This window comes from Anas acuta, chromosome 2 (assembly GCF_963932015.1).
Source record: "Anas acuta chromosome 2, bAnaAcu1.1, whole genome shotgun sequence".
NCBI classification, from domain to species: Eukaryota; Metazoa; Chordata; class Aves; order Anseriformes; family Anatidae; genus Anas; species Anas acuta.
The window spans coordinates 128,908,484-128,930,920 of record NC_088980.1 but is presented as its reverse complement, the minus strand read 5'-3'; the positions used below and the strand labels follow the sequence as shown (position 1 = coordinate 128,930,920).

At 42.1% G+C, this 22,437-nt stretch overlaps 1 protein-coding gene across 3 annotated transcripts in view; it reads left to right on the top strand.

The window, feature by feature from the left end:
• The window catches only part of PAG1 (phosphoprotein membrane anchor with glycosphingolipid microdomains 1), a 108,690-nt gene that overhangs the window by 74,418 nt on the left and 11,835 nt on the right, over nucleotides 1-22,437 (top strand). For 2 of the 3 annotated variants that reach the window (XM_068672166.1, XM_068672167.1), the window contains 4 exons: nucleotides 12,501-12,712; nucleotides 14,833-14,884; nucleotides 15,414-15,510; nucleotides 17,627-18,225. In XM_068672166.1, the coding sequence (XP_068528267.1) occupies nucleotides 12,588-12,712; nucleotides 14,833-14,884; nucleotides 15,414-15,510; nucleotides 17,627-18,225 (873 nt within the window). In that variant the 5' untranslated portion in view covers nucleotides 12,501-12,587. Of the gene's footprint in view, nucleotides 1-5,865; nucleotides 6,005-12,500; nucleotides 12,713-14,832; nucleotides 14,885-15,413; nucleotides 15,511-17,626; nucleotides 18,226-22,437 lie in introns of those variants that run through there. The other variant, XM_068672168.1, reaches the window with a different exon arrangement.

Below are 22,437 nucleotides of genomic sequence, written 5' to 3'. Positions count from 1 at the left end.
GGACTGTGATGCTCTGGCATTGTTCTGCTTGCAGAAAATAGTTCTTTTGATACTGGACTGAAATGTTTCATCCCTACATAAATCCTTAGTGCTTTCTAACAAGGATTTAGTGCTAACAGTATTCAGCACTTGTGTAGGAAATGATTGTAGAGGAATATGTTTGTATCTGTTTAACACATGTATACTGGTATGAGATTCAACTGCAAATTAAGACTCCCAAATTTTGGGCAGTGCCTGCAGGCACCATCTAGCCTCACTGTAGCAGAGAACAGGGCCTCCCTCAACTCCCCAGCCAGAAGCATATGGGATGCTCTGGGATGTTTTTCCTGGTCTCTAATCGCTATTTGGAACACACAAGCATTCCTTGTAGGTCCTGTGCCACCTCTGCCAGCCATGTCCATGCACTGTGGGTGTTGTGGGGAGTTCCCAGTAGTGCCTGAAGCCTCTGCGTGTGCCACGAGACAGTGCTGTCAGGCAGGGCACATAAAGCTGCTTTAAATGCCTTAGGCTATCTCGGCTGGCCTCCAGCTGCCGTGCCAGAGGGGTACCAATGTCCTGCCGTTCTTGCATCAAGTTGTCCATCTCCACTATCATATCTGCAAAGCCAAGCCAGAAAAAGGCATCAAGGGAAAACCAGTGTCCCTGAGGTTAGGCAGCACTAGCATACTGGAATAAATTGGGCATCCTGAAGCAGCTCAGATGGCTATCTTTCCAAGATAGCAGTAGGTATTCTATGGTATCTGCCTTATTTTCTCCATACATTTGGGCAGACCTTTGTATTTTTCATCATCATTTTGTCTTTTCCTTGCTTTCACTTCACCTGTGTTTGCCAGCAGTGCTGTCGTTGCCTGTTAGCTTTTGTGTACCAGCTGCTGTGCTTTTTCTTTTTCTGGCAGTTTCCATGCAGATTTTGCTTGCTGTTTTCCCAAAACGTTTTTGGTGCACATCAGCATTTTATCTGTTTGAATGCACTAGGGAGTGATAGGAGCCATGATCTATTTGGGTCAGCACATGCCTGTGTGTAACAATTCCAGAATGAGGGATTTTTCTAAGAATAAATTTCCCCTCACCAATCTGGGTTCTCATTCCTGTCCACATAAAATCCATTAGCTCCCTTCTGCTATTTTTAGGCTTGTGAAACTGGGATAAAGTGAGTGGAGTCTTTCTGTTGTTTTTGCTTTCTTTCAGCCAAACTTAGGCTTGAGTTTCTCTTGAATAACTCATTGAAATAGAAAGGCAAGTAGTCTAGCAACTGCTCCAAGCTAAGGTCTGTGATCATGTGTTACTTGTCAGCTGAAAATCCAAAAAGGGTTCTCTAAAAGGAAGTCACAGTTGTTTTTCTGAAAGTAGCACATCAACTAGATACTGCATCAAAGAACACAGAGAGCTGCACGACCTCTGCTTTTTGGGCAGTTAGCCAGTTTTTCGTCATAGTCAAGAAAATCTTTCAACAAAAGCAAAAATTAATTTGCTGTTGCTGCCATCAAGTTAACCTGTAAGTGTTTCAGCTTTCAATAACTAGCAGTCACCCTCTTGATTGGTGAATGCTTTCTTTCCAAAACTGTCCCATTGAACTGTTTCCCATCTGCAGAATCTGACTTCTTTACAATAAATTTGTCTCCCTAAGCAATGGAAAAGGATGAAACGCCTGTTTGTTCCCCATTAGTGTTAGGTTATCCATTAAAATAAGCCATATTCAGGAGGGCATTACAGCAGGCCTGAGCACGGCACACTGTTCAAAAAACAAGGATAAAGCAGATGAAACACTGCTTGGCGAAGTCATTTCCTGGTCCTGTGGGAGCAGAGGCAGTGGCTGCTTTCATGGCATGCATGCAGGTGGAGGCAGGTGCAGCTGCATGTGTGTGTCCGTGCCGTGGTCACATCTGCACAGCTGAAAGGCTTTAAATAAGAGGTGGATACTGCTTGCCAGCCACACACACCTTTCAAGCTGCTTTTCCCCTCATATATCACCAGTGTAAGACTATTCTTCTTCCTGGCCCAGTTTTGACTTTCTCTCTTCTCCCTGGAGAACAGTTATGCTGTATCCAACCTCGGTTTTCATCAAATTCCCATCTTATTCTTCACCTTCAAAGCCTTAACAAGACCAATTTCTTTGGGGGAGAAAAGTAACGATTGGGTCAGCACAAAGCCAAAAAATGGAAGAAGAAAAGGCAGGCGGGTTATTGATTCATAGATTGTGGGAAGTGATGTGACGCTCCACAAGTCTCGCCTACCAGCAATTGCCTGTCTGTCATAATGCTTTGGCAGTTCTTCGCTCAAAGTAGCGGTAAAACTTTCTGCAGCGGGATTGATGTACTTGTCTTTATCTCTGCAGTGCTACACATATTGTAGGTCTTCCTGCTAAAGTCATGCTAATGATAGTAACAGGGGAAAGCACAGAGGCAGGGGAAGTCTCACAGCGCCAGTGATTCTTAAATTGCAGAAAAATTGATGCCAACAGGCAGCAGAAAGAGCAGACTGGAGGAAAGGAAAAAAATTATATATTTTTTTAGTCAGTTGGTTGTGAATGAGCAAATTCAAGTTTCCAAGTTACAGGCCCAATTCTCTCTTCTGACTCTTGCTTAAGAAGCAAGGGGTGTGTTTTCATTAGAGATTACTAGTTATTCTTGTTGAGGAAATGCTCTGTTTATTTCAAGTTGATATTGCAAAGTGGTGGTTAGTAGATGACATTCAGACTAGAGATTTTCCTTGAAATGACATGAGAAGTTTTATTTCATGAAGTTCATTTCCCATCACAGATATTTTCGTACACAGCTCTTCAGCACAGATCTCTCCATCAGGTATCTAGCCATCAGGAGAAAGAGATGAAAAATTGACAGACAACTGTCCTTGCTGGATATATAAGTGCAGTATTCATGCCTAGCTTTATGGGGAGATTCTTTCCCGTAGTGTATGAACCAAATATCTCAATTAAACCTCGAAGGAGAAGACCTGTTTTTCATTAGCTGTGAAGACGTTCAGAATTGCATTAGTTGCAGCTCATTAGATCTTATAATCGTATTTGCTGTGGAGGAGGGAGTGAGGGGTTTGGGTGTGCGTGGAGGGAACCCTGCTCATGGATCATTCCCATAGGACTGCAGATTAGCTTTTATTGCCTCAGTCCGTTGGGATCAAGTCCAGAGTTTTCTATTTCACTCTTCACAGCAGGAAAGCTGGAGAAAGAAATGCCAGCAAGCCAGTGTTGAGGAAGGAATTAGTTTGATTGGTTTTATCTCATTACCCCATGCTGCTCTGGCTGGCAAATGGGACACTGTGTGTGCCTTGGTGTGGAGGGGATGCTGCAGGATGTGCTGGTATATCACAGGCAATCATCATTTGTATTAGCCCCAGCTCTTTCCCCACCTACCATCTCCAGTAGGAGCAACAGAATGAAATCTCTGTGCCCATCTTGGAGGGAAATTGCAATGAAATGGTACAGCAGCAGGAGACCTGTGTTTCCAACCTGAAGGAGAAAAGAAAGATGATGAAAATATGGCACTGGCTGGGGACTCCAGGTATCTGGGATCAGTTCTCATCTCTGCCAAAGGTCTCTTCAACAGCATTCTTTGTCTTGGGCTCTTTTTTGTGAGAAAGAAGTTATTTACACAAAGAATCTCTAGTGTGCTGCATTGGCCTGATCTAGATAAAACATAAACTCTTCAGGATCTGTAACAATGCAGAAGGTCTTGCATATGTGTGCTGAATAATTAAGAGAAAAGCTGGCATTTCTAATGAAATGAAAATGCTAAATTGAAAAATCACTTTTCTGAATGGAGTGAAGAAATTTGAACCTGGAGTAGATCTTCGACTTTACAAAATATATGACAATGTGAACATTTCTTTTCTTTTCTTTAAATTTGTCTGTCACTAAGCTGCTACTGACTGCTACTTCTAATATTGCAGGGTATTACACAGCTCAATTCTCACTGATTTCTTTTTCTTTGAGATTATTTAATCTTAAACATAACAAGCCCTTCTTACGGAATTTGTGCTTTACCTCCATGGACTTCCCCTTGGCTTCCTTGGTACACTCCTTTCTTTCCAAGTTTTAAACTACATGCTAGTGTTGGCACTCAGTGATGTGGGCTTTTTAGTTTAAAAATTATTTTATTTAGGTTTTTCAAAACTGGAATTATTTTGGTATGCTTCAGTTTGGGGGGGGATCTCACTCATGGTGTATTAAAAGGCCCTAATACCCAAACATTTTGGTACGAGGCATTTTTAAAATTTCTCAGTTTAGGTATAGTTAATTTCATTATATGTACTAAAATTTTACCAATGTAAAAGTTAAGCATCTACATGTAGTCGCTGAAAGTCATCTAATGTCCTCCTGTGATAAGTACAGAGGTGAGACCTCTCAGCCCGGATCATTTAGATAGTGTCTGAGTGAGCAGAAGCCTGGTTTTAGAGATTTAAACACACATAAGTTGAAATCCACCCTTATGAAGTAGTCTTTCTTTAAAAAGTATCCCACTTCTGTGGCAGCATTTCGTCACAGACAATCAGAGCATTGTGTTTTGCTAGTGCATATTTTGCAAGCTCCCATATCTTTAAAAGTTCAGGGTCTTTTGGAAGTCGGAGGTAGCCTCTGGAAAAGTACTGTCCCTCCATTGTGTTTCATGGGCCTGACTGGGACATCAGTTTGAAAAACGGATAAGACTGACATGGAGTTTAGAGGTCTTTTAGGTCAGGTCGTGGAGGCAGTCTCTGTGTGTGCCTACGTTCTGAGTTAGTCCCATTTCCATTATTATTACCTGAGTTTGCAAAAGGTTTGTTCAAACCGCTTCATGTAGTGTTGTTGCACTGCAAAGGCTAAAAGGGCACTTGGCATGGTAGAATTATAACCAGCAAAGTGCAATTATAAACAGGCCGTGTTTAATAAGAAATAACATCCAGTTCCCGGAAAAGCAAAGCTTTTAGGAATAATAGTGGCAGAGCTGGAAAAAAACTTCACAAAGACAGCTTTCATTTCTATATGCTCTAAAGTATGCAGTAATCATGGTCTAATTACCTCACTGCAGCCAGAAAGCAATATGGGATAGTGTGGGGGTGTGGGAAAGAGAATAATATGCTACAATTAAGCTGTAGTCTTTGGCATGGTCACTCATCAGATAAAGCTTTTCTGCTGGAGCATTCAAGACAGCCATTACTTGGCTGCTAAAGCCTGGAGAAAATATGCAGTAGAGTTCCTGCGAGCTGTTTCACAGAGGCTTCATTATCAGTTTCTTCCCCAGCAGCTGCCAGGGCTCTGTGCTTGAAAGCTCTGTCCTCAGCACTGGTTTGTCCCAGCTTGTGCTGGGGTTTTGCAGGGCTGGTAACGGGTAGTTCTCTTATCAGTGACACAGGAGTAATGTTGTCACCCACCCTGGCATGAATTTGTGAGCTCTAGGCTAGTTTGAAATCATGTTGGTTTAAGACCTGATTTATAGCATCAGATACCTTCAGCAGAGATTTGTGAGCGTATGGCTTATACACAGAAAGACCTTGTGGATGTGGCAAATAACAGTGCTAGCTACGTGACAAGTTAGGTGTGTAATTATGCACATTTATTAACCCCTGCTTGCAGGCTCTACTTTGCTGGGACACAGTCACATTCACATACAATTATGCTCACCCTCCTTTGAAAATCCAGTTCTACAGTCTGCTAGAAAACCTTGCTCTTGTTTTCTGAATAATAAAATCTCTTATTTTCTAAACTTCTCCACCATTTTTATAGAAATTATTCTGCTGACTTGAAGCAAGCTCTTGAATTCATGTGCTAATTGTTCATGTAACTGTCCTGATTTTTGCTGCTTTCCAGAATGTCTTTCTGAGGAGGAGGAAATGCCTACGATGCAGGCTTGTGTGCAATTAGGACCACTGGGAGCATAGGGAGGGTTGGGAAACGGGAGCTTCACAGGGGAGGCAGGCTGTGAAGAAGTGAGCAGAAGGAGGAAGGCCAGGCAGAGGGAAGCGAGGAAGCACGGCGTGATATTGCTCAAGCTGGAATACACCTGAGGCAGAGGTACAAGTTTCTGATGCAGAACTGGAAGCGGCAGAAGGGAGATTTTATGATGTTCTGTGCCTGGAGGTTGTGGAATTGGGAGCAATACGTAAGGAAAGAAAAGATATTTGGTGATGGCTCTGAGTTTGTGAATTGCTAAAATTCTAATAGGAATAGAGAGCAAAATGTAGAAGTCAGTTCAACTTTGAATACATTGACCTTGAGGTGGCAAGGTCTGACACGGCACGGGTGGGTTGAATGCAGGTGGCAGTGTAGGTCAGCATTTACTGAGACACAGGCCTTTTTAAATGATTTCTGTGGTGCCTCAGATAGATGGTTTCAGAGATACTTGGTTTCTCTTTGGGGGATGTTAATGCTTAAAAGGGGTTAAAAGTGACTGGTAATTTGGGACTGCTCGGTTTTGTCTGGGGTCTGTTTTTGCGTTATAGAGCACACACAGATCTTTGATAAGCCAGCAGTGATTTCTGTAAAAGTAGATACAGTGGGGGATTAGATCAGGACCTCATCATTCTGCTGTTTCACAAAGCAGAAACGTGAGCTTTTTTGAAGGCTTACGGCATGCACAGCCTCAGCAAGGCTCATCTGACAGCCTACAGCAGTGCTATAGTCCATGTCAGTAATTCCTTCCAGCATCAGGCTTTCAGGACCAGCCCTTAATTATGTGCACATCTGGTCTGCTGTAGCAGTTCCCGACTGCTTGCAATAAGACGTGTCTTTTTGTCTTCAACTGTTCCAGTTACATGGGTGCTGCCAAGCCAAGTAGCTCAAAATGCAACTGCACTAGGAGAGCGTTAATCTGTCATAGGGAAGGATTTGTTCTGATTTAGTGCACACCAACCCCAAAAGTGAAATACATTAGACACTGAAAAACGTGATCTTGGTCTTAATGTTTGCATAGTTCAGTACTGGCTCTAAATATAATCAACTAGAAGCTGAAACACCATAAGACAGGTGCAGAAAAACTAGCACAGATTGGTCATACAACTTTTCTATGGTGCATTTGCAGAAGCCTCAGTCTTGATTCCGGTAGCATGGTGGTGTAGGGAGAGTTTCTGCAAGCAGGACCTCAGTGTAAACAGCAGTTCTGTCACCTGTTGTCTCCAGAAGCATCTAATAGTGAGCAATTACTCTTAAGTACCTAGCACCAATTTAAAGCAAGGATAATGTTTTTGTATTCAGGCTGTTCTCTAGTGTCATCTATTTTAATGTAGAAATGCCTGTGAATTATCTGAATTTTTGCTTTTTGATAAAATTTCCATATCTTTGTACTTACTTTATTCGGTACCCGTGCATGCTTATTGCTGTCTTAGCATTGTTTTTGCTACTTATAAATGAGGTGATTGCCTCAGGCAGCAAACAGAAGTGGGTAGTGAGCAGACAGGAACTGGGAGCTAATGAGAAGAGCCAGGCTGGGTAGAAAGGTGGGCACATCCTGTGGTGTAGGAGTGCTGAGAGAATAGGAGGATTTCTAGCATAGGGGCATGAGGTCAAAAGGACCCCCTATATTCTGATTCTCAGACTTCGTGCCAGGATCTTCAGTAGGAGATACCTGTGAAAAGTTTGGCCGAATTATTTTGCCCATGCAGGCGCAGGCGCAGCCTTGATGGCATCCCAAAATTTGGGCATTGTGTGAAGTTTTGCTATCAGGAGTCCACCAGCTGTGGCAAGCTGCAGAAAGGAAACACTGAGGAGCCACTTCCAGACAGCACTAAAGGATAAAGGGAGCTACATCCATGATGATACTCGCACCTCCAAGGCCTTCTTCCCCACTCTCCCCAGTCCCTCCTAGGTCTGCACTAGTAGGGTGGAGGAGATCTTCCAACCCAGATGATGTGACTAAACTGTTTTATAGTTTAGGGATGCTATCATAGTAACTGGAGGTACTGGCAATGGGAGAAGTGGGCAGGAGAAGTGAGTGCGAGGAGGCCTTGCAGCCTGAGAGGGAAGCTCAACACAGGGGCAGGCCCACGAAGCTCCTGGTCTGACAGCTCAGGACAGAGAGCTGTGATCCTGAGCCATCCCAGTGTCTCTCCTGTCCTCTCGCGTTTGGGTTTTCACATCCAAAGTCATTCAGTTGTCAGAACAATTTCTTCCCTTGCCTAGACTCTATCTATAATTCATGAAGGAAACCAGAAATGCGGAGCCATTGGCTTTTCCCACCCATTTCCCCATGGAAGCTGATTGAAATGTGGGCCTAACGTGGTTTGTAACAGGACATGAATGAAATGGTGGCAAAGCCCAGAAGCAGTGAGAGGACACTGAAGGGATGGTTGGTGGGAGAAGTGCCCATGGAGAGCCTCAGCCCTGGCAGTGGGCACAGGCACACGCTGCCATCTCCTGTTGTGCCTCCCAGGCCACCGGGTCTGCATGCACAGGATCTGGCCATCCCCAGGCTTGAAAGGAGTCCAGGTCTCGATCCAAGCTTTTGCAGCAGCTCCCTCATGAGCTGACGTACTCACTCTATGCACTCCCAAAAATTGCAGCCTTCCCACGCTCTTTTGTATATCTCACGTTCAAATTGCTTGCACGTTGTACCCTTCTGTCCTCACTCTGAAATGCCTGAGCTGTGCTTTATCCCTACAGCACTCGTAAGGAAAAACAACACATTATTCACAGTAAAAGTGCGGGTCATCTAGTGAAATATCCCTCTTTCTGAAACTACAAACATAATTGTGCATTTAACTGTAATTTTGTAGAAATGGCTATGGGTGTTTTTTGTTGTATAGATTCCACTAATGGTAAATATTGATGTCTAAAAAGCAAGAGAAAGTTCCAACAAGAAGGAGAAATTCTGTTCAATATAATGTAAGAATTAGTTTTCTGAACTGATAATGATTTTGAAATGTGAACGCAAGCCATCATTGGCACTTTGCCCTAGATGAAATAAGTTTTCTTATCCAGGTACCCCAGGTCTGTCTTTATTAGTCTTTTTTTTTTTTTTTTTGGGGGGGGGGGGGGACACGACGACGACGACGATGACGACGACTTTGGTGTCACTAGTAACTTGAGATTTCTGAAGAAAGATACCCTTGCCTTTTTCTGGAAAGAGTGCAACTACAGAAATCATCTTCAAAGATCTTCACATACTGAAAAAAGTCAGTTCAGCTGACCATTATCCTGTCCCAGCAATGTCTCCCTGCAAGGTTAAGCTATTCAAGTCTGGCAGTCTTTCAAGGGTGGTATCAGGATATTTTTTCGAGCCAGGCAGATGACAGACTCTGTGAAACTCCATCCTTAGCAGCAGGGTTTTGTTCACCTCTGAAGCACCATCACACGAGCCGTAGCCGTGAGGACAGCAGGCACAAATACCTTTCCCCTAACAGAAAGCCTCACCAGAGGGCAGCACGATATAACTTTTTATTGTGAAAGCAGTAGTTAACCATTTCAGGTGTCTCGGAGATTTTTGACATTAGCTGCTTATTGTTCCATAGTCATGATTGCAAGTAAGTTTCTGCTTAAAACTGGCTTCTGAAGCAACTCCAAAATCCCTTATATTAACCGCACATTAACCTTTTAGTGCCCAGGCATTGCCCAAGTGGAAGCAGACGAGTCCGTTGTATTTTCACTGTCCTCTGTCAGGTTTCTGTCCCAGGCTGGTCATGGTAGGTGGTGGGTGCTTGTCCAGCTTCCAGAAGCTTTTCTGTGTCAAATGCACCTGCTTGAATGAAAACTGTTTTAGCCTCATAGTTTGGGAGGCATTGAACAGTAGGATTGAGTCCTCTGATGGCACCGCCTGAGAAGGGTGCTGTCTTCAACACCGGGTGAATATACATGCTTTGTTTGTATTGTAATTATATTTACTTGTTGCTGTTCTGTACTTAAAGCAGAACTGTTGAGCAGCTTCCAGGTCCTTTTGCACAGATGCCAAACTCCTCCAGGAGCTAGAAATGCCACAGCACTTGACCATTTCTGACCTTTTTCTCTCAATTTACAGTCAAAGCTTTGGTGTCTGCATTCTTGGCCTTTCACTGCAGAACAAGTACAGTTTCTGTCCTTGGTCATTTGCTTTCCTCCATTTGGCTTCTGCCTGGTGGGGTTTCTCATTTCTGGCTTCAGTCTTGCACGTCTTGGCACTCACACGTCTCTCTCCCTTGGCTCTCTCTGTGATCTCACTTCTTTTTAAGCTCAGCTTAAAAAGCTTCTGCTCATCGCACAACTTCCTAACTGTGCTGAAGTTTTTCAAGGGATGCAGCTTTCCTGTGTGTCTTTACACCATGCATCCTTAGCTTTCCTTAGCTCCAACATTGTCTGTTTTTAAAGGCCAGCAGCCTTATATGTAGAGAAACTTTTTCTGCTGTGTTAGCTTTTGGCATATCACTTAGTCTTTTGAGAGGAGAACAGTATTGCTCTTCAGAGTAAATATCATTCAAGACAACTTTATGCCTGCTCCAAAAAGCAAATACCCACGTATTTCTGTTTTCAGAAACATACTTTGAAATCTCTATTCTTCTTACCTTTTTTTGCCTAATATTTGAAAAAAATATGGATTTTTATTTTTCCTCATTCATGTTCTCTAAATTTATATGCTTATTTATTGAGAAAACTAAGAAAGAAGACAACTAAAATGCTGTTGGGCACTTACTGCTACTCAAAATTATGAGTAAAACACATCCAGCACTTGGACAACATGTGACACCTGCTGCTCCCTCCCCATCCTTTGTATTTATGGGTTTTGTAAAGTTACAGATTATCTGACTTTCCAGTTACTTGGCCAAACCAGAAATACTCAACTATGCTTTGATGCCTATCTTCCTAGGACCAGCAACTTTTTTATTCTTTCATAAACTTCTACATCTTTTGGTCTTTTTCAGGTTATTCCTCATATTCTCTGTTCCCCACAACAAATGCAAACCAGGGTAAATTGGACATGGCTAGAATGCCTCAGAAAAATTAATAAATTCCATGTTTGTTTCTCACCTCTTCAAGCTACTGCAATATCATTAATAACTTAAAATTTGTTTTCACCATGGAGAAATTGGTTAGAATTGGTTCTTTTTAGAAGGTGTCTGGAAGTCTGATCCTGCATGATGGAAATCAATGAACCAATTTTGCATGGGAACAGAAACATTACTTTCTACATAGTAAAATAACTTGTTTGTTTATTCTGCTGACTCAACAGATTTCCTTTGATGTGACAGGCATTTTTCTAGAAATTAAACTTTTTTCTCATAATATTTTAGTAACAAAATGGTGACATAGTGGTTTTTGATACAGATATGATGTTGGTACCAAATTGAATTTGTTATTTTAAAAATGTTCTTCTGATGCTGTAGAAATATATATACATTTGTACATACATATTTGATATGCATAAACTTGCATAAACAAAAATATATACATACAATTAAAGTATATTTTGTATTAATATCTGACAAGGTTTTTTCTCTGTCACCATCAGAAATGTAGCTGAAAATCTGAAAGTAACTCGTGTTGATTTAAGTCATTATTCAGTCTTATGTTTGGGATGCTTTTTTTATTCCCATAAGATAACTACTCCTTTCTTGACCATTGTATTCTACCTGAGAGTTTATCAATCCCAAAATAAGGCTGAAAGTCTGCAATTGTATTACTTATTTTTAAATTATGGAGAAAGAGATATCTTCAGCTGTGCAGAATGAAAGATTTTTTTTCTTTTTTTTTCTTTTCTTTTTTTTTTAATTTTGCCATATGTCGACAGTATGTTATATTAACAATATGTACAAGAGTTTAGAACATATTGAATAACAAAACTTATGGATTGTAAATACTGTTAACCCAGGAAGTGTCTGCAGGGGCTGCTGTGCTGTAGCAAAAGTTGTGTTTGTTCAAGTTCTAAAAAACACCGTGTCTATTTTTCTCATTAGTTGTTATCTTAGGTGTCTATTTAGTTGGAGAAAAGCAAAAAAATAAAAATCAATATTACTACTCTTCAGACCACTCTTCAGACCGACTATTAAGAAAATAAGTATCGCACATAGAAACAGATTAAAAGATTAGATCTGATCTGCTGTGAGAAAGATTTTTGCATTATTTCTTTTAAAATCTTATCTAACTTTCTTATCATTGTACTTGAAACACTAAATCCCATGGAGGCAGGAGACAAGGGAAGGAGGTAAAGTCCTGCTGCAATTATGTTGTGTTAACTTTGCAGAAGTTGTTGTTTTTGAAAGCTCACTTTTCAATGAAGTTAACAAAGAACATTGCAAAATAGACTGCTCTGGTCCCTGAAATGGATTTATAAACTTTCTTCTTCAAAGTGTGAGTACGGAGATGTTGTGCTACATTTTATTCATGTTGAGATTGTAGATACATAACAGCTTGTGTTAATACTTGACAAAGTTTGTTCTATGTCACCATCAGAAACGTAGCTGAAAATATCTTTGGCTGGCTGTCTTGCAGTCAAAACTGTTTTTTTGTAAGATCTGGTTTTGAAAACCTCTCCTGTCAGATTTGGAGTTGTCAGATTCATTATCTTCAAAATCTGTGCTAACTTCCAAAGATGTTCTTCTTTCTGCAGAAACAGAAGCTGCGTTCAGCACAGATGCCAGCCTTCTCCAAGGAGTAACCTCTCCATCCACAAGTGACACCAGCTCCTGCTAGTATCATGGGACCAGACGGTGGCTTCTTCAGCAGTGGACGGGTCCACATCATCCTGTGGGGAAGCCTGGCAGCTGTGACAACACTCCTGTTCCTCACCTTCCTCATCTTCCTCTGTTCCAGCTGCAACAGGTATGTCTTGGGGGCTTAGGAAGCAATAACACTTCTCAAATCAAGTACTGCATGGATTAGCTTCCTGAGGAATTAGTTAGCAAGAAATACTGAGGACTTAGGTACAGAAATAAATTACCACATTGTAGTAAGTTAATGCAAAGTAGTCACTCTGTGTTCTCAGAGGGATAAGTTAATTCACAATACCCTGCCTTTTGCACCCGCAGGCATGTCTGTGGGTTGGCTTACGATAGCTTTTTACCCTCGGGGTGATTTATTTGGGATCTCAGGCCTGACAGCACAACATCTGTTTTCAGAGCAAACCTGAATTTAAACAGTTCATACTGTTTTTTTCTCTTGTAGAGGAATAATCTAAGAATTTATTTTTGGTGTGAAGGAATAAGGCTGTAGAGCTTGCTAGGTGCTGTCATGGACATTGATGGCAATGCCATGCCAGGTGGCAGTGCCAGCTCTGCTCTAGCACCACCCATCCTGTACATCACTGCTGGATTCCCTTGGCATAGCTCGGCTCTGTGCATTCTTCTGGGTGTAGATCACATACACACAGACACGCACACAAAAATTAGCTAAAAACATTTTTAAAGACAATAATCTGTTCTGAATAGTTTCTTTACACCAGCGTTAGTATTAAATGATGCTTTATAACTAGCTGGAGGAGTGGGAAAAATCTCCTGCTGAAATAAAAGCAAAAAAATTTTGCTTTCTCCCTCTGAAAAACTGCACATGTGGCAAAGCTTTGTTACAAACCATGAGGGAGAGCTGATCTGAGCAGGGAAAAGGGAGAGGAAGGGCTGCAAATCTTGGTGTCATCTGGGAGGGAGATCCATACCAGCAGAGGTCTTCTGCGAAGATCCACTGTCCCCGGGGGTTTGCAGGACAGGAGCAGCATGTTAGTGCTGGTCTCTGCTGAGGGAAAGGCATCAGCTGTGTTCCTATGCCTCCGTTTTAGCATGTGGTGCAGTGAGATGAAGCAGGTAAAGCAGCAGCTGCTGTCCTCCCCTCTGTCTTTCTGCAGGATGCCCTCCTCACAAGATGCCTTCCTCCCTCCAGCACACACATGTAGTTCTGCATTCTTAACTTGGCATTTGGACCATTGGTCTCGCCAGGCTTTCTGAGAGAACAGGCATTTTTGCAGAAAGATCTGGAAGTAAAAGTTTCTATAACCTGTTATCAATTGAGAAAGTGAAGTGGGCACAATTCACAGGACAGAAAAGCATAGGCAAAAAGGAAAGGAAAATGATTTCTATGTATTGTAGCTTTGCTTTGGCTGTTCCTGGAGACCAGGGAATTGATCCAGACCAAAATGATTAAGAATCAGACAGTGCTATTAATTAATGGTTTGTACTTATACCTTATCCTTATTTTCTTCTCCACAAGAGATTGCACAAGTACAGGCCCTTCTACTGACTTTGTTCGTTCAAATTTCAAGGCCCCTTCAAAACATTGAGGCTCAGCCCTGCTGAGAGGGAGCCAGGCAACCTGCACTCACCCCACAGTGGTAGATATGATCTGTCAGGCCTTCACAGAGAGAAGAGAGCTAAAAACGAAGGGAGCTGCAAGAGGCCGAGTCACAAACACTGCTGACTCCGAGTTCAGCCTCTCTAAAGGGTAGGATCCTACAGGTGTCTGTCCTGCCTAGGAGACACCTGCCAGAATAAGAGCTTTATTTCCAAAATGGTAGAAATGGGAAATTCGATCCATACCGGGAGCCCCGTGAAGTACAATTGAAGCAGCATTCATCTTGAAAAGCCTCTGCTGCTATGTAATTTGTAGGCCTTCTTGAGCTGCTCGTGGTTATTGTTAATTATAACTAGTATCCTGAGTGGAAGTAGGATGAATTTTGTGGGTGTCTTATGCTGCTTCTTGTGATCTTTCCTTAAACAAGAAAAAAGGTTGTGTGTGTTTGCTGTACCTCTTCAGATATGTTCATCACCACCCTATCTTGCTGGTGACCTTACACAGAAACCTTACCTGTCCCTGAAATAATTTTCAGTTACGAAATTTGTAATATTGTGGTGAATCACAGTTCTGCTCCCCGCAGGTGTGTAAAAGCCATTAATGATTGGCATTTGTGGAATAGTGTAATCTGGAGTAACATTTTGTGTTGCCTCTTCATTAAGGGAAAAGAAGTCCAAACATCAGAATGGAGATCATGAAAATCTGATGAACGTGGTAAGTGTTTATTCCTGGCAGCTCGTGTTGTCTTGGGGTCGGTTTGCATCAGGCCCCTTGCAAAATACTGCAGGCTGGAAAACAGATCAGAAGTTTAGAGATTGTTAAACACAGGAAATTTTAAAAGTTTCCGAACAGGAAGAGGATTACAGCTTCTGCTGATCTCAATAATTTGCATTTTGTGTTGTCGTTCCATATCTCCTGCTTTTTCATTCATTCGGGTTGCAGTGCAAGTGCAGTTTACCCATTTGTCAGCTGCTGTCTTCTCACTGGTTGAAGCTGTGGTAATTTCTATTACCATAAAGTCTGGAAGGGAGACCACCCTGGACACACTTACATTTGTTTGTTTTAACATCTGTAAACACATAAATATCTGTTTGAGTATAATCAGCCTGATTTTACCCTCCTGCCAGTGGTGCATGCGAGTCAGAGTCTCTCCTGAGATGGGAATGAAATTCATTGTGATTCTGTTCATGCAAACATGCGTTCTGACCATGTGTTGATTAAATCCCACTGCTTTGTGTTGCAGCCTTCCGAGAAGGAGGTGTTCAGCCACTCCATCACGAGCTCGGCCACGGAGCCGCCCCCCAGCAGTGAGCAGAACGGGGCGCTCAGCAATGGCGAGGGTGAGCAACGCTTCCTTTTTTTTCTCAGTCTTTGCTTTGCCGAGCACTCAAAGTGATTCACATACATTGAAAGTCAAGTATCACTGGAAAATATTTTGCTCGGCTGAACCTAAAAATAAAACGTGCTCTGGGTTCAGCGCTGCTGGGAGCCAAATGTTCACCATGGCACCGGGGGCTGCATCCCCTCCTCCCAGCTCCCCTCCAACCTCACTGTGAAGCTGGAGGTTGAGCTATTAAATCTTTACCCCTCGGAGACAAGTGACCAAAGGCATTTCTAAACTTTGTTTTTGTGGTTCATCACAGCCCCTGTACATTGACTTGTTGCATTTGGGTGTGCTCACATTTCTGAGTGACTCAGTGACAGGGAAAAGCCCTCTGGAAAGGGGGAAGCGTTTCTGCTTGCCACCAGTCACCACACATTCAGCTGTCAGAAGCTGCTCCTGAAAGGCATGCTGTCAACTATCAGACAGGTTTTAGACTGTCAGATACTACTCAGCTTACAATTTGCATAGCAACCCTTTCACAGAAGAGGAAATAATTTGCTTTAATTTCTTATTTTATGTTTTAGATATACTTTTGGTTAATAGTTATTTTGCTCTTTGCCTTTTAAGCAGGGGCAGGGCTATGGGAGAAGCACCATCAAACATTATTTTTTCTTTTGCCCAACCTGCCAGAGTTTTGTTGGTGGCTGCCTGTCTATGACAAGCTCTTTGCAGAGCACAGAAGTCCCTGAGGGCCAAGGCCAGAAATGGAAAACATGTTCCAGCTTCCCCAGGCTGGTCCTGATGTTCCTCAGGAAGTCTGCAGGCATCCTGGACATGTGAACAGGACAACTTGAATGTGACTTTTTCCTCCCTGGGTGTATGCAGGAGTCAAGCAAATGGAGAAAGATGTTTTCCCTTTCTTCTCCTCGTGTTTCCCATTCAGACAATGATTACCATCTCATGCCTGAAATTCCAACTTGAGTTTTTCTGTCAGGTTACAGCTCCTAGGTGAGCTGTTGTGTGAGTCTGCATGTCCAGTGCTGAAGGTAGAGATGCATATGTGACAACCACCACATCAGTGGCACTGGTTGCATCAGCAGCACTTGTTGTCGTGATGTCAAACACACTGAAGGAAATGGAAGAATAGGTAGATTATTCCAAGGGAACACCATAGAAACTGTACTGTAAAGCTGTCCAGAAGTGATTTTTCAAAGAAATGGTGTCTTATAAAGTAACACATCATGTACTATCTGAAACACACTTGTATGTACCCACGTATACATCCCTGAATGCAGGTAAATGTCACACGTGTGCACTGTAAGATGAGAGGTCCCATAAATTTCAGTCCCTGATACTCTCTTTGTGACAGTGACATGTGGCCCACTTCTGCTACTTAAAATAACATGTTCTGCCTAACACTACTTTCTGAAGTCTACTCGTCTCTTTTGTGCATATGGCTGGCTTGTTAGTAGGTTGTCAACCTACATTATGTGGTGTGAGACTAGGAGAAGTACGGCACAGCCTTCCAATAAGGAGCTCCTGGTGTGGCGTGCAGTGAGGCTGACTTAACAAGGCTGGGCAAGGTGTGATTCAGAGGAGAATTTGGCCAGTGTGTTGAACAAGGTGAGGGCTGGGCAGGGAGAAGGCAGGACAACCTTCTTTTTTGATTACAAAGGGTGAGGAAATGGAAAGAGGAAAATCCCACAAGATATTTTGAATGCAATTGGTTTGAGGCTTCCCAGCAGTGTTCCCCATCTGAAACTATTGAACAGTCTGCAAGCATTCAACATAACCAATTCAAGTATAAGCCAGCTGAACGTAAGTGCCTGCCTGCACCTGCACACCCAACCTGTCTTTATTGGGAATACCGTTGTTCTCTAAAGCGATTTGGGGGTGCACAAAGCATTTAAGATGTTGTCAGAATGACATTTTAACAGTTGAGTGCAGAAAGCTCCGTAACTGAAAGCTTTTTCTAAACTGAAAACATGATGACTACTAGGCATTTGCAGGCATTACTGTCATTTATTCTTTTTAATAAGACACAGAAACAGAGTAATGTAGAGAGTACCAAACTGTATTCAGCTTTCTTAGTCATGCGGTTGTTTTAAATACTTCTTTATAATTTTCTCTAGTGCTCTCAGAGGACAGTACAACTGCCTGTATCCAGCCTTATGAAGAAGTACAAACATCTGTCTCTGATCTGCTAGATCCACAAGACAGTCTTGGAAAATCCATAAAATGTCACCAGAGCCGGGAGCTGCCCAGTATTCCCCCTAACAATACCATGGAAACCATCATCTCAGCTAGAAATGCAGAAAATGATCAAGGTCTTGGAATGGAAGGGCCTTACGAAGTCTTAAAAGACAGCTCCTCTCAAGAGAACATAGTTGAAGACTGCTTGTATGAAACTGTGAAGGAAATCAAAGATGTTGGAGCAGCAGCCAACATGGAAAGAAGCTGCAACAGAAAGTCAGCAGCTTCACTGATGGCATCTGAAGGTCAGGATCAGACTCCTGAGTGCAGAATTGAATCAGCAGAATACGCATCTGTAGACCGAAATAAAAAAAGTCGCCAAAGTGCTAATTCAGAAAGCCCTCTTGACAACACACCAGATGTAGAAGATGAGCTTCCCCCTCCAGTACCCATGAAACTTCTTGATGAAAATGAGAACGTGCAAGAAAATGAAGTGGAAGAAGGAGAAGGAACAGAAGGAGCAAGTGAACCAGAGAAGGTAAATACTACTTGTCTTTGTCAAACAGACAGATAATCACTACAGAACACACAGGGCAGAGGAATATTTTTTAAATAACAAAAAAAAAAATGGCAAGAAACGGAAAAAAAAAAAAAAAGTAAAACCACACTCAAATTGATGCAAGACTGTAAAATATAGAAATAGGAAAATTCATGGTACAGCATTACACTTTAGTAAAAACATGTATTCATGTTTTTGGAACCTACATGTAGGATCTTTGCAGCATGCTGTTCATAAAGCTTTTCTCAAATATTATCCAGAAGTTACATAGGAAGACTGTACTTCTTTATCCAATGGTATTATACTTGTAGGAGAAATTAAAATAGGTATCCAGTGCTTTTGTTAACAACCATATATTGTTCAGAATCTTACGCTTGTTTTTTTCTAGTAAAACCTGGATTTGTGGATGGAAGAGTGAGGCATTTTTTCTAGGTGCCTTAGCTTTAGATGACTCTCTTCTGTTGGGCCACTTCAACTTAACTGCATCTTATGCATCTGCTCAAAGTTTCATCTGTATCCTCTGTAGGATATAATAGGAACAGAAAAAGAGAGAGGGAGAGAGAATGCAGTTGTAGACTTTTGAAACATAAGATCTACTTTTGGTCTTGTAGCTGATATTCAGCAATTGCTATGTAAAAAGGATCACAAAAGAATAAGTACTAATCTCCATTAAGCCAGCCATAAAAGCTGCAAAGACTTTATCAAGATTTTATACTTGTTGAATTCTGTTTGTCACACATGAACAGAGTAATGAACTTCTACCTGGTAAAATCACAGCCAAAAGTTGTGTTTTCTCAGTGGCTTATTCTTTCTCCCAGCCTAGGGACAAATTAGTGGTGAAATCCTTGAAAAACAGAGCAATGACATTTTCAACAAGTTGTTTTACCAGTCTTAGTTTTTCACCAGAATTAATTGCAAGAATACTTTTGAATCATTGCACAGAGTTGTCACAAATTGTTAAGTTCACATTTTTCAGAACTTGATGAAATAATTTGTAATTGTGAAGAATAGAACTGTGATTTTAACAGGTTAATATAATTTTGGAGTCTGAGTCATGAAATAATGTTAGGTATTCATGAAAATTTCCAAAAATCCTTCAGGTGTGATGCAACATTTTAATGTAAATATATACCTGAAAAATCATAGGAAAGCTGAGGTACTGTTACTTGCTTCTGTTTGTTCTCTTGTTTGAAGTACTTCAGTAATCCAGGCAGAGGGCAGAAAAATACCTTGTTAAATAACTGATTAACCATGTAATTTATAAAGCCCTAGAGTATCGATGTGAACAAAGGGAAGGCTACTTAAAATCTAAAAATTGTTTATCCAGACTCTCCAGTGCACATTCTTAAAAATAATGAGCTTGTTAACTAGTAAATTAAGATATGTCTGTCAATAATAATTCATCAACACTTCTCTCCCTCCAAATTCTGGCCACATGTAATTTCTAATTAATCTTTTAGAGAAGCAGCTTTCAGTACTAATGACATTTTCCCTACCAGGTGTGAAAAGACTTCCAGAAAATCATTGTATTTCCCTGTCACTGATACAAAGGAAATGCATTTGCTGCTCAGTAGCTCCCCAGCACACCGTGTATACAATGTCAGTGACTGCAAGGGCTGGGAATTGATTAAAATGGTTCAAGTTTTGAAGGATTAATCAAGAAATGACACATGCAGTCCCCTAAGTGCCAGAAAAAAGGTGTTTGTCTAATTAAAATTTATTCAGAGCTAAAGTCATCCTGAGTTAAGCCTCGGCAGCGTCAGCTCCTTCCAAAGTCCTCTGCTAGGTACATGCATTATGCATCGAGGCGTGCGCCTGTCCTGTCCTTGAGAGCTACAGCTGCAGCAGAGTTGGAAATGGTAATTGATTGAATATATAAATGTCATTATTGTCAGCATTGTACGTGGAGGTGGTTGCAGGATTGTTTTTCTGTTGTGGTGATGATAATTTTTTCCCTCTATTCTGCTTCTTCACACAATGCACAGCAATGCCTGTTTTTTTCAGATGTGGCAACCAAGAACAAGATGTTTATGGAAATGTATTTTAGATTTGTAACTCTTTTAGTTAAACAGACTCCATAGGTGTCTCTTCTTGCTTCCTGTCATGTTTGGGAGGGAGCAAGGCTGGCCAAGCCTGAGACTGCTCCAGAGTTTAACAGCATGAAGAGGAGTTCTGGTGCGACAGGTTGTGCCTGGCACTGTTTCATTACCAGCAGAGTTGTGCCCCCAGGTAATGCCTGCTGGATCCAGAAGAAGCACACTGCTTGGTCAGCGTTCCAGGTACAGATACAGCAGTACAGATCCTCTTTTTCATCCAGGACTTTCCAGAGTGAGAAAATCCAGGAACACTGGTAAAAATGTTCTCTGTGAGTACATTTGGCTGCTGCCCATCTGGTTTCAGACTTTCACAGCTTGAGGACGGGCAAAGCATCTCTCGCAAATGCACCCGAGGAGAATGGTGTTCTTGTTCTGGTGCCTGAGTCAGGAGCAACAGCCAAGCCAACGAGCAAAAAATCCAGTGCTGTTGAGGAACAAAAGGAAAGTGGAAAGAAAATAAGAACTTGTTCTGTTTGTGTTGAGGCTTCAAATGTAATTTATAGAATTGCTAGGTACAAGGCGTTTAGGAGCAAGTATTTTCTTCTGTTTCCAAGATGATGATATCCTTCAAAATCAATGTGTCACAGTTTCCACATTTAGAAGAAAGGATGCTGTGTACCAGGGAAACAGACAGGACTGTCAGTACTTGGGGATGTTTCTCAATACTGGACTGGGAAACGGTAGAAGGGATCCTGACACACGGTGCTTACAAACACACCAATTAGAGAAAATAACATCACTGCAGATTCTTTCTAGCATGTATTTGTTTTAATGGCCAAAGCTGACCCTAAAAACTTACAAGACAAAACATGTCCCACAAACAAGAACAAAAAACTGAGCATCTGTAGTATTGCAGATTCAATAAAAGGCTACACCAAAATGCATTTGAACTTCTTTTTTTAATTGGTGAGTGAGCAAACCACAGGTTAAAGCGTAGATTTTCCAGCCAGCAAGACAGAAGTTAAAGATTGTAGGCCTAAAGGAAGCTCCACCAGGAGTAGGTTTCAGAGTGCATTGGGTCAGAGTCTTCCTGAGACCTGCATGAGGAGCCTGAAGTTTGGAATTTTTCAGAATTAAACCACCAAGAAAAATGAAATAAGGAAGGCATCTGTTGTAATGAGTCTCTATGGAAAATAAATAAATAAATAAATCTTGTATGTCTTATACATTTCTGGAAGCCAATATTTAATTGACTGTGCTAAAAATAGCTCTACTTCTCCGTCTTGGTCTGTACTGGAGGAGGTCTGAAATATTTTAAGTGGACATTTTGCATAAAACTCCAAAATGTGGAGCAGGAGTTCAGCAAGGTCTGCTTGCCCTGGTAAGGAGGACTTGTACATCTGCTGTGAGGTAGCCAGGGCCCTGCTTGACATAAAAGTCACAGAATCACAGCATCACAGAAAGGTTTGGGGTGGAAGGGACCTTAGAGACCACCTGTTTCCACCCCCCTGCCATGGGCAGGGACACCTCCCACCAGACCAGGTTGCCCAAAGCCCCATCCAGCCTGGCCTTGAACACCTCCAGGCATGGGGCATCCGCAGCTTCTCTGGGCAACCTGCGCCAGGGCCTCACCATTCTCATATTAAAGAATTTTTTTCCTGTATCTGATCTAAATCTCCCCTCTTTTAGTTTAAATCCATTCCCCCTGACACAGAATCCCTCCCCAGCTTTCCTGTAGGCCCCCTTTAGGTACTGGCAGGCTGCTGTAAGGCTTCCCCAGAGCCTTCTCTTCTCCAGGCTGCACAACCCCAGCTCCCTCAGCCTGTCTGCATAGGAGAGGTACTCCAGCCCCTTGATCATCCTCATGGCCCTCCTCTGGACTCACTCTACTACTTCCATGTCCTTCTGCTGTTGGGGGCCCCAGAGCTGAACACAGCACTCAAGGTGGGGTCTCACAAGAGCAGAGCAGAGGGGGACAATCACCTCCCTCGCCCTGCTGGCCACGCGGCTTTTGATGCAGCCCAGGATATGGTTGGCTTTCTGGGCTGCAAGGGCACATTGCTGGTTCATGGTGAGCTTTGAAGGTTGTGAGTGCACCTCGGCGTAGTTGCTACAATTTGTGGTAGAGGAAAATGTCGCTGCCTTGCAGAGCTTC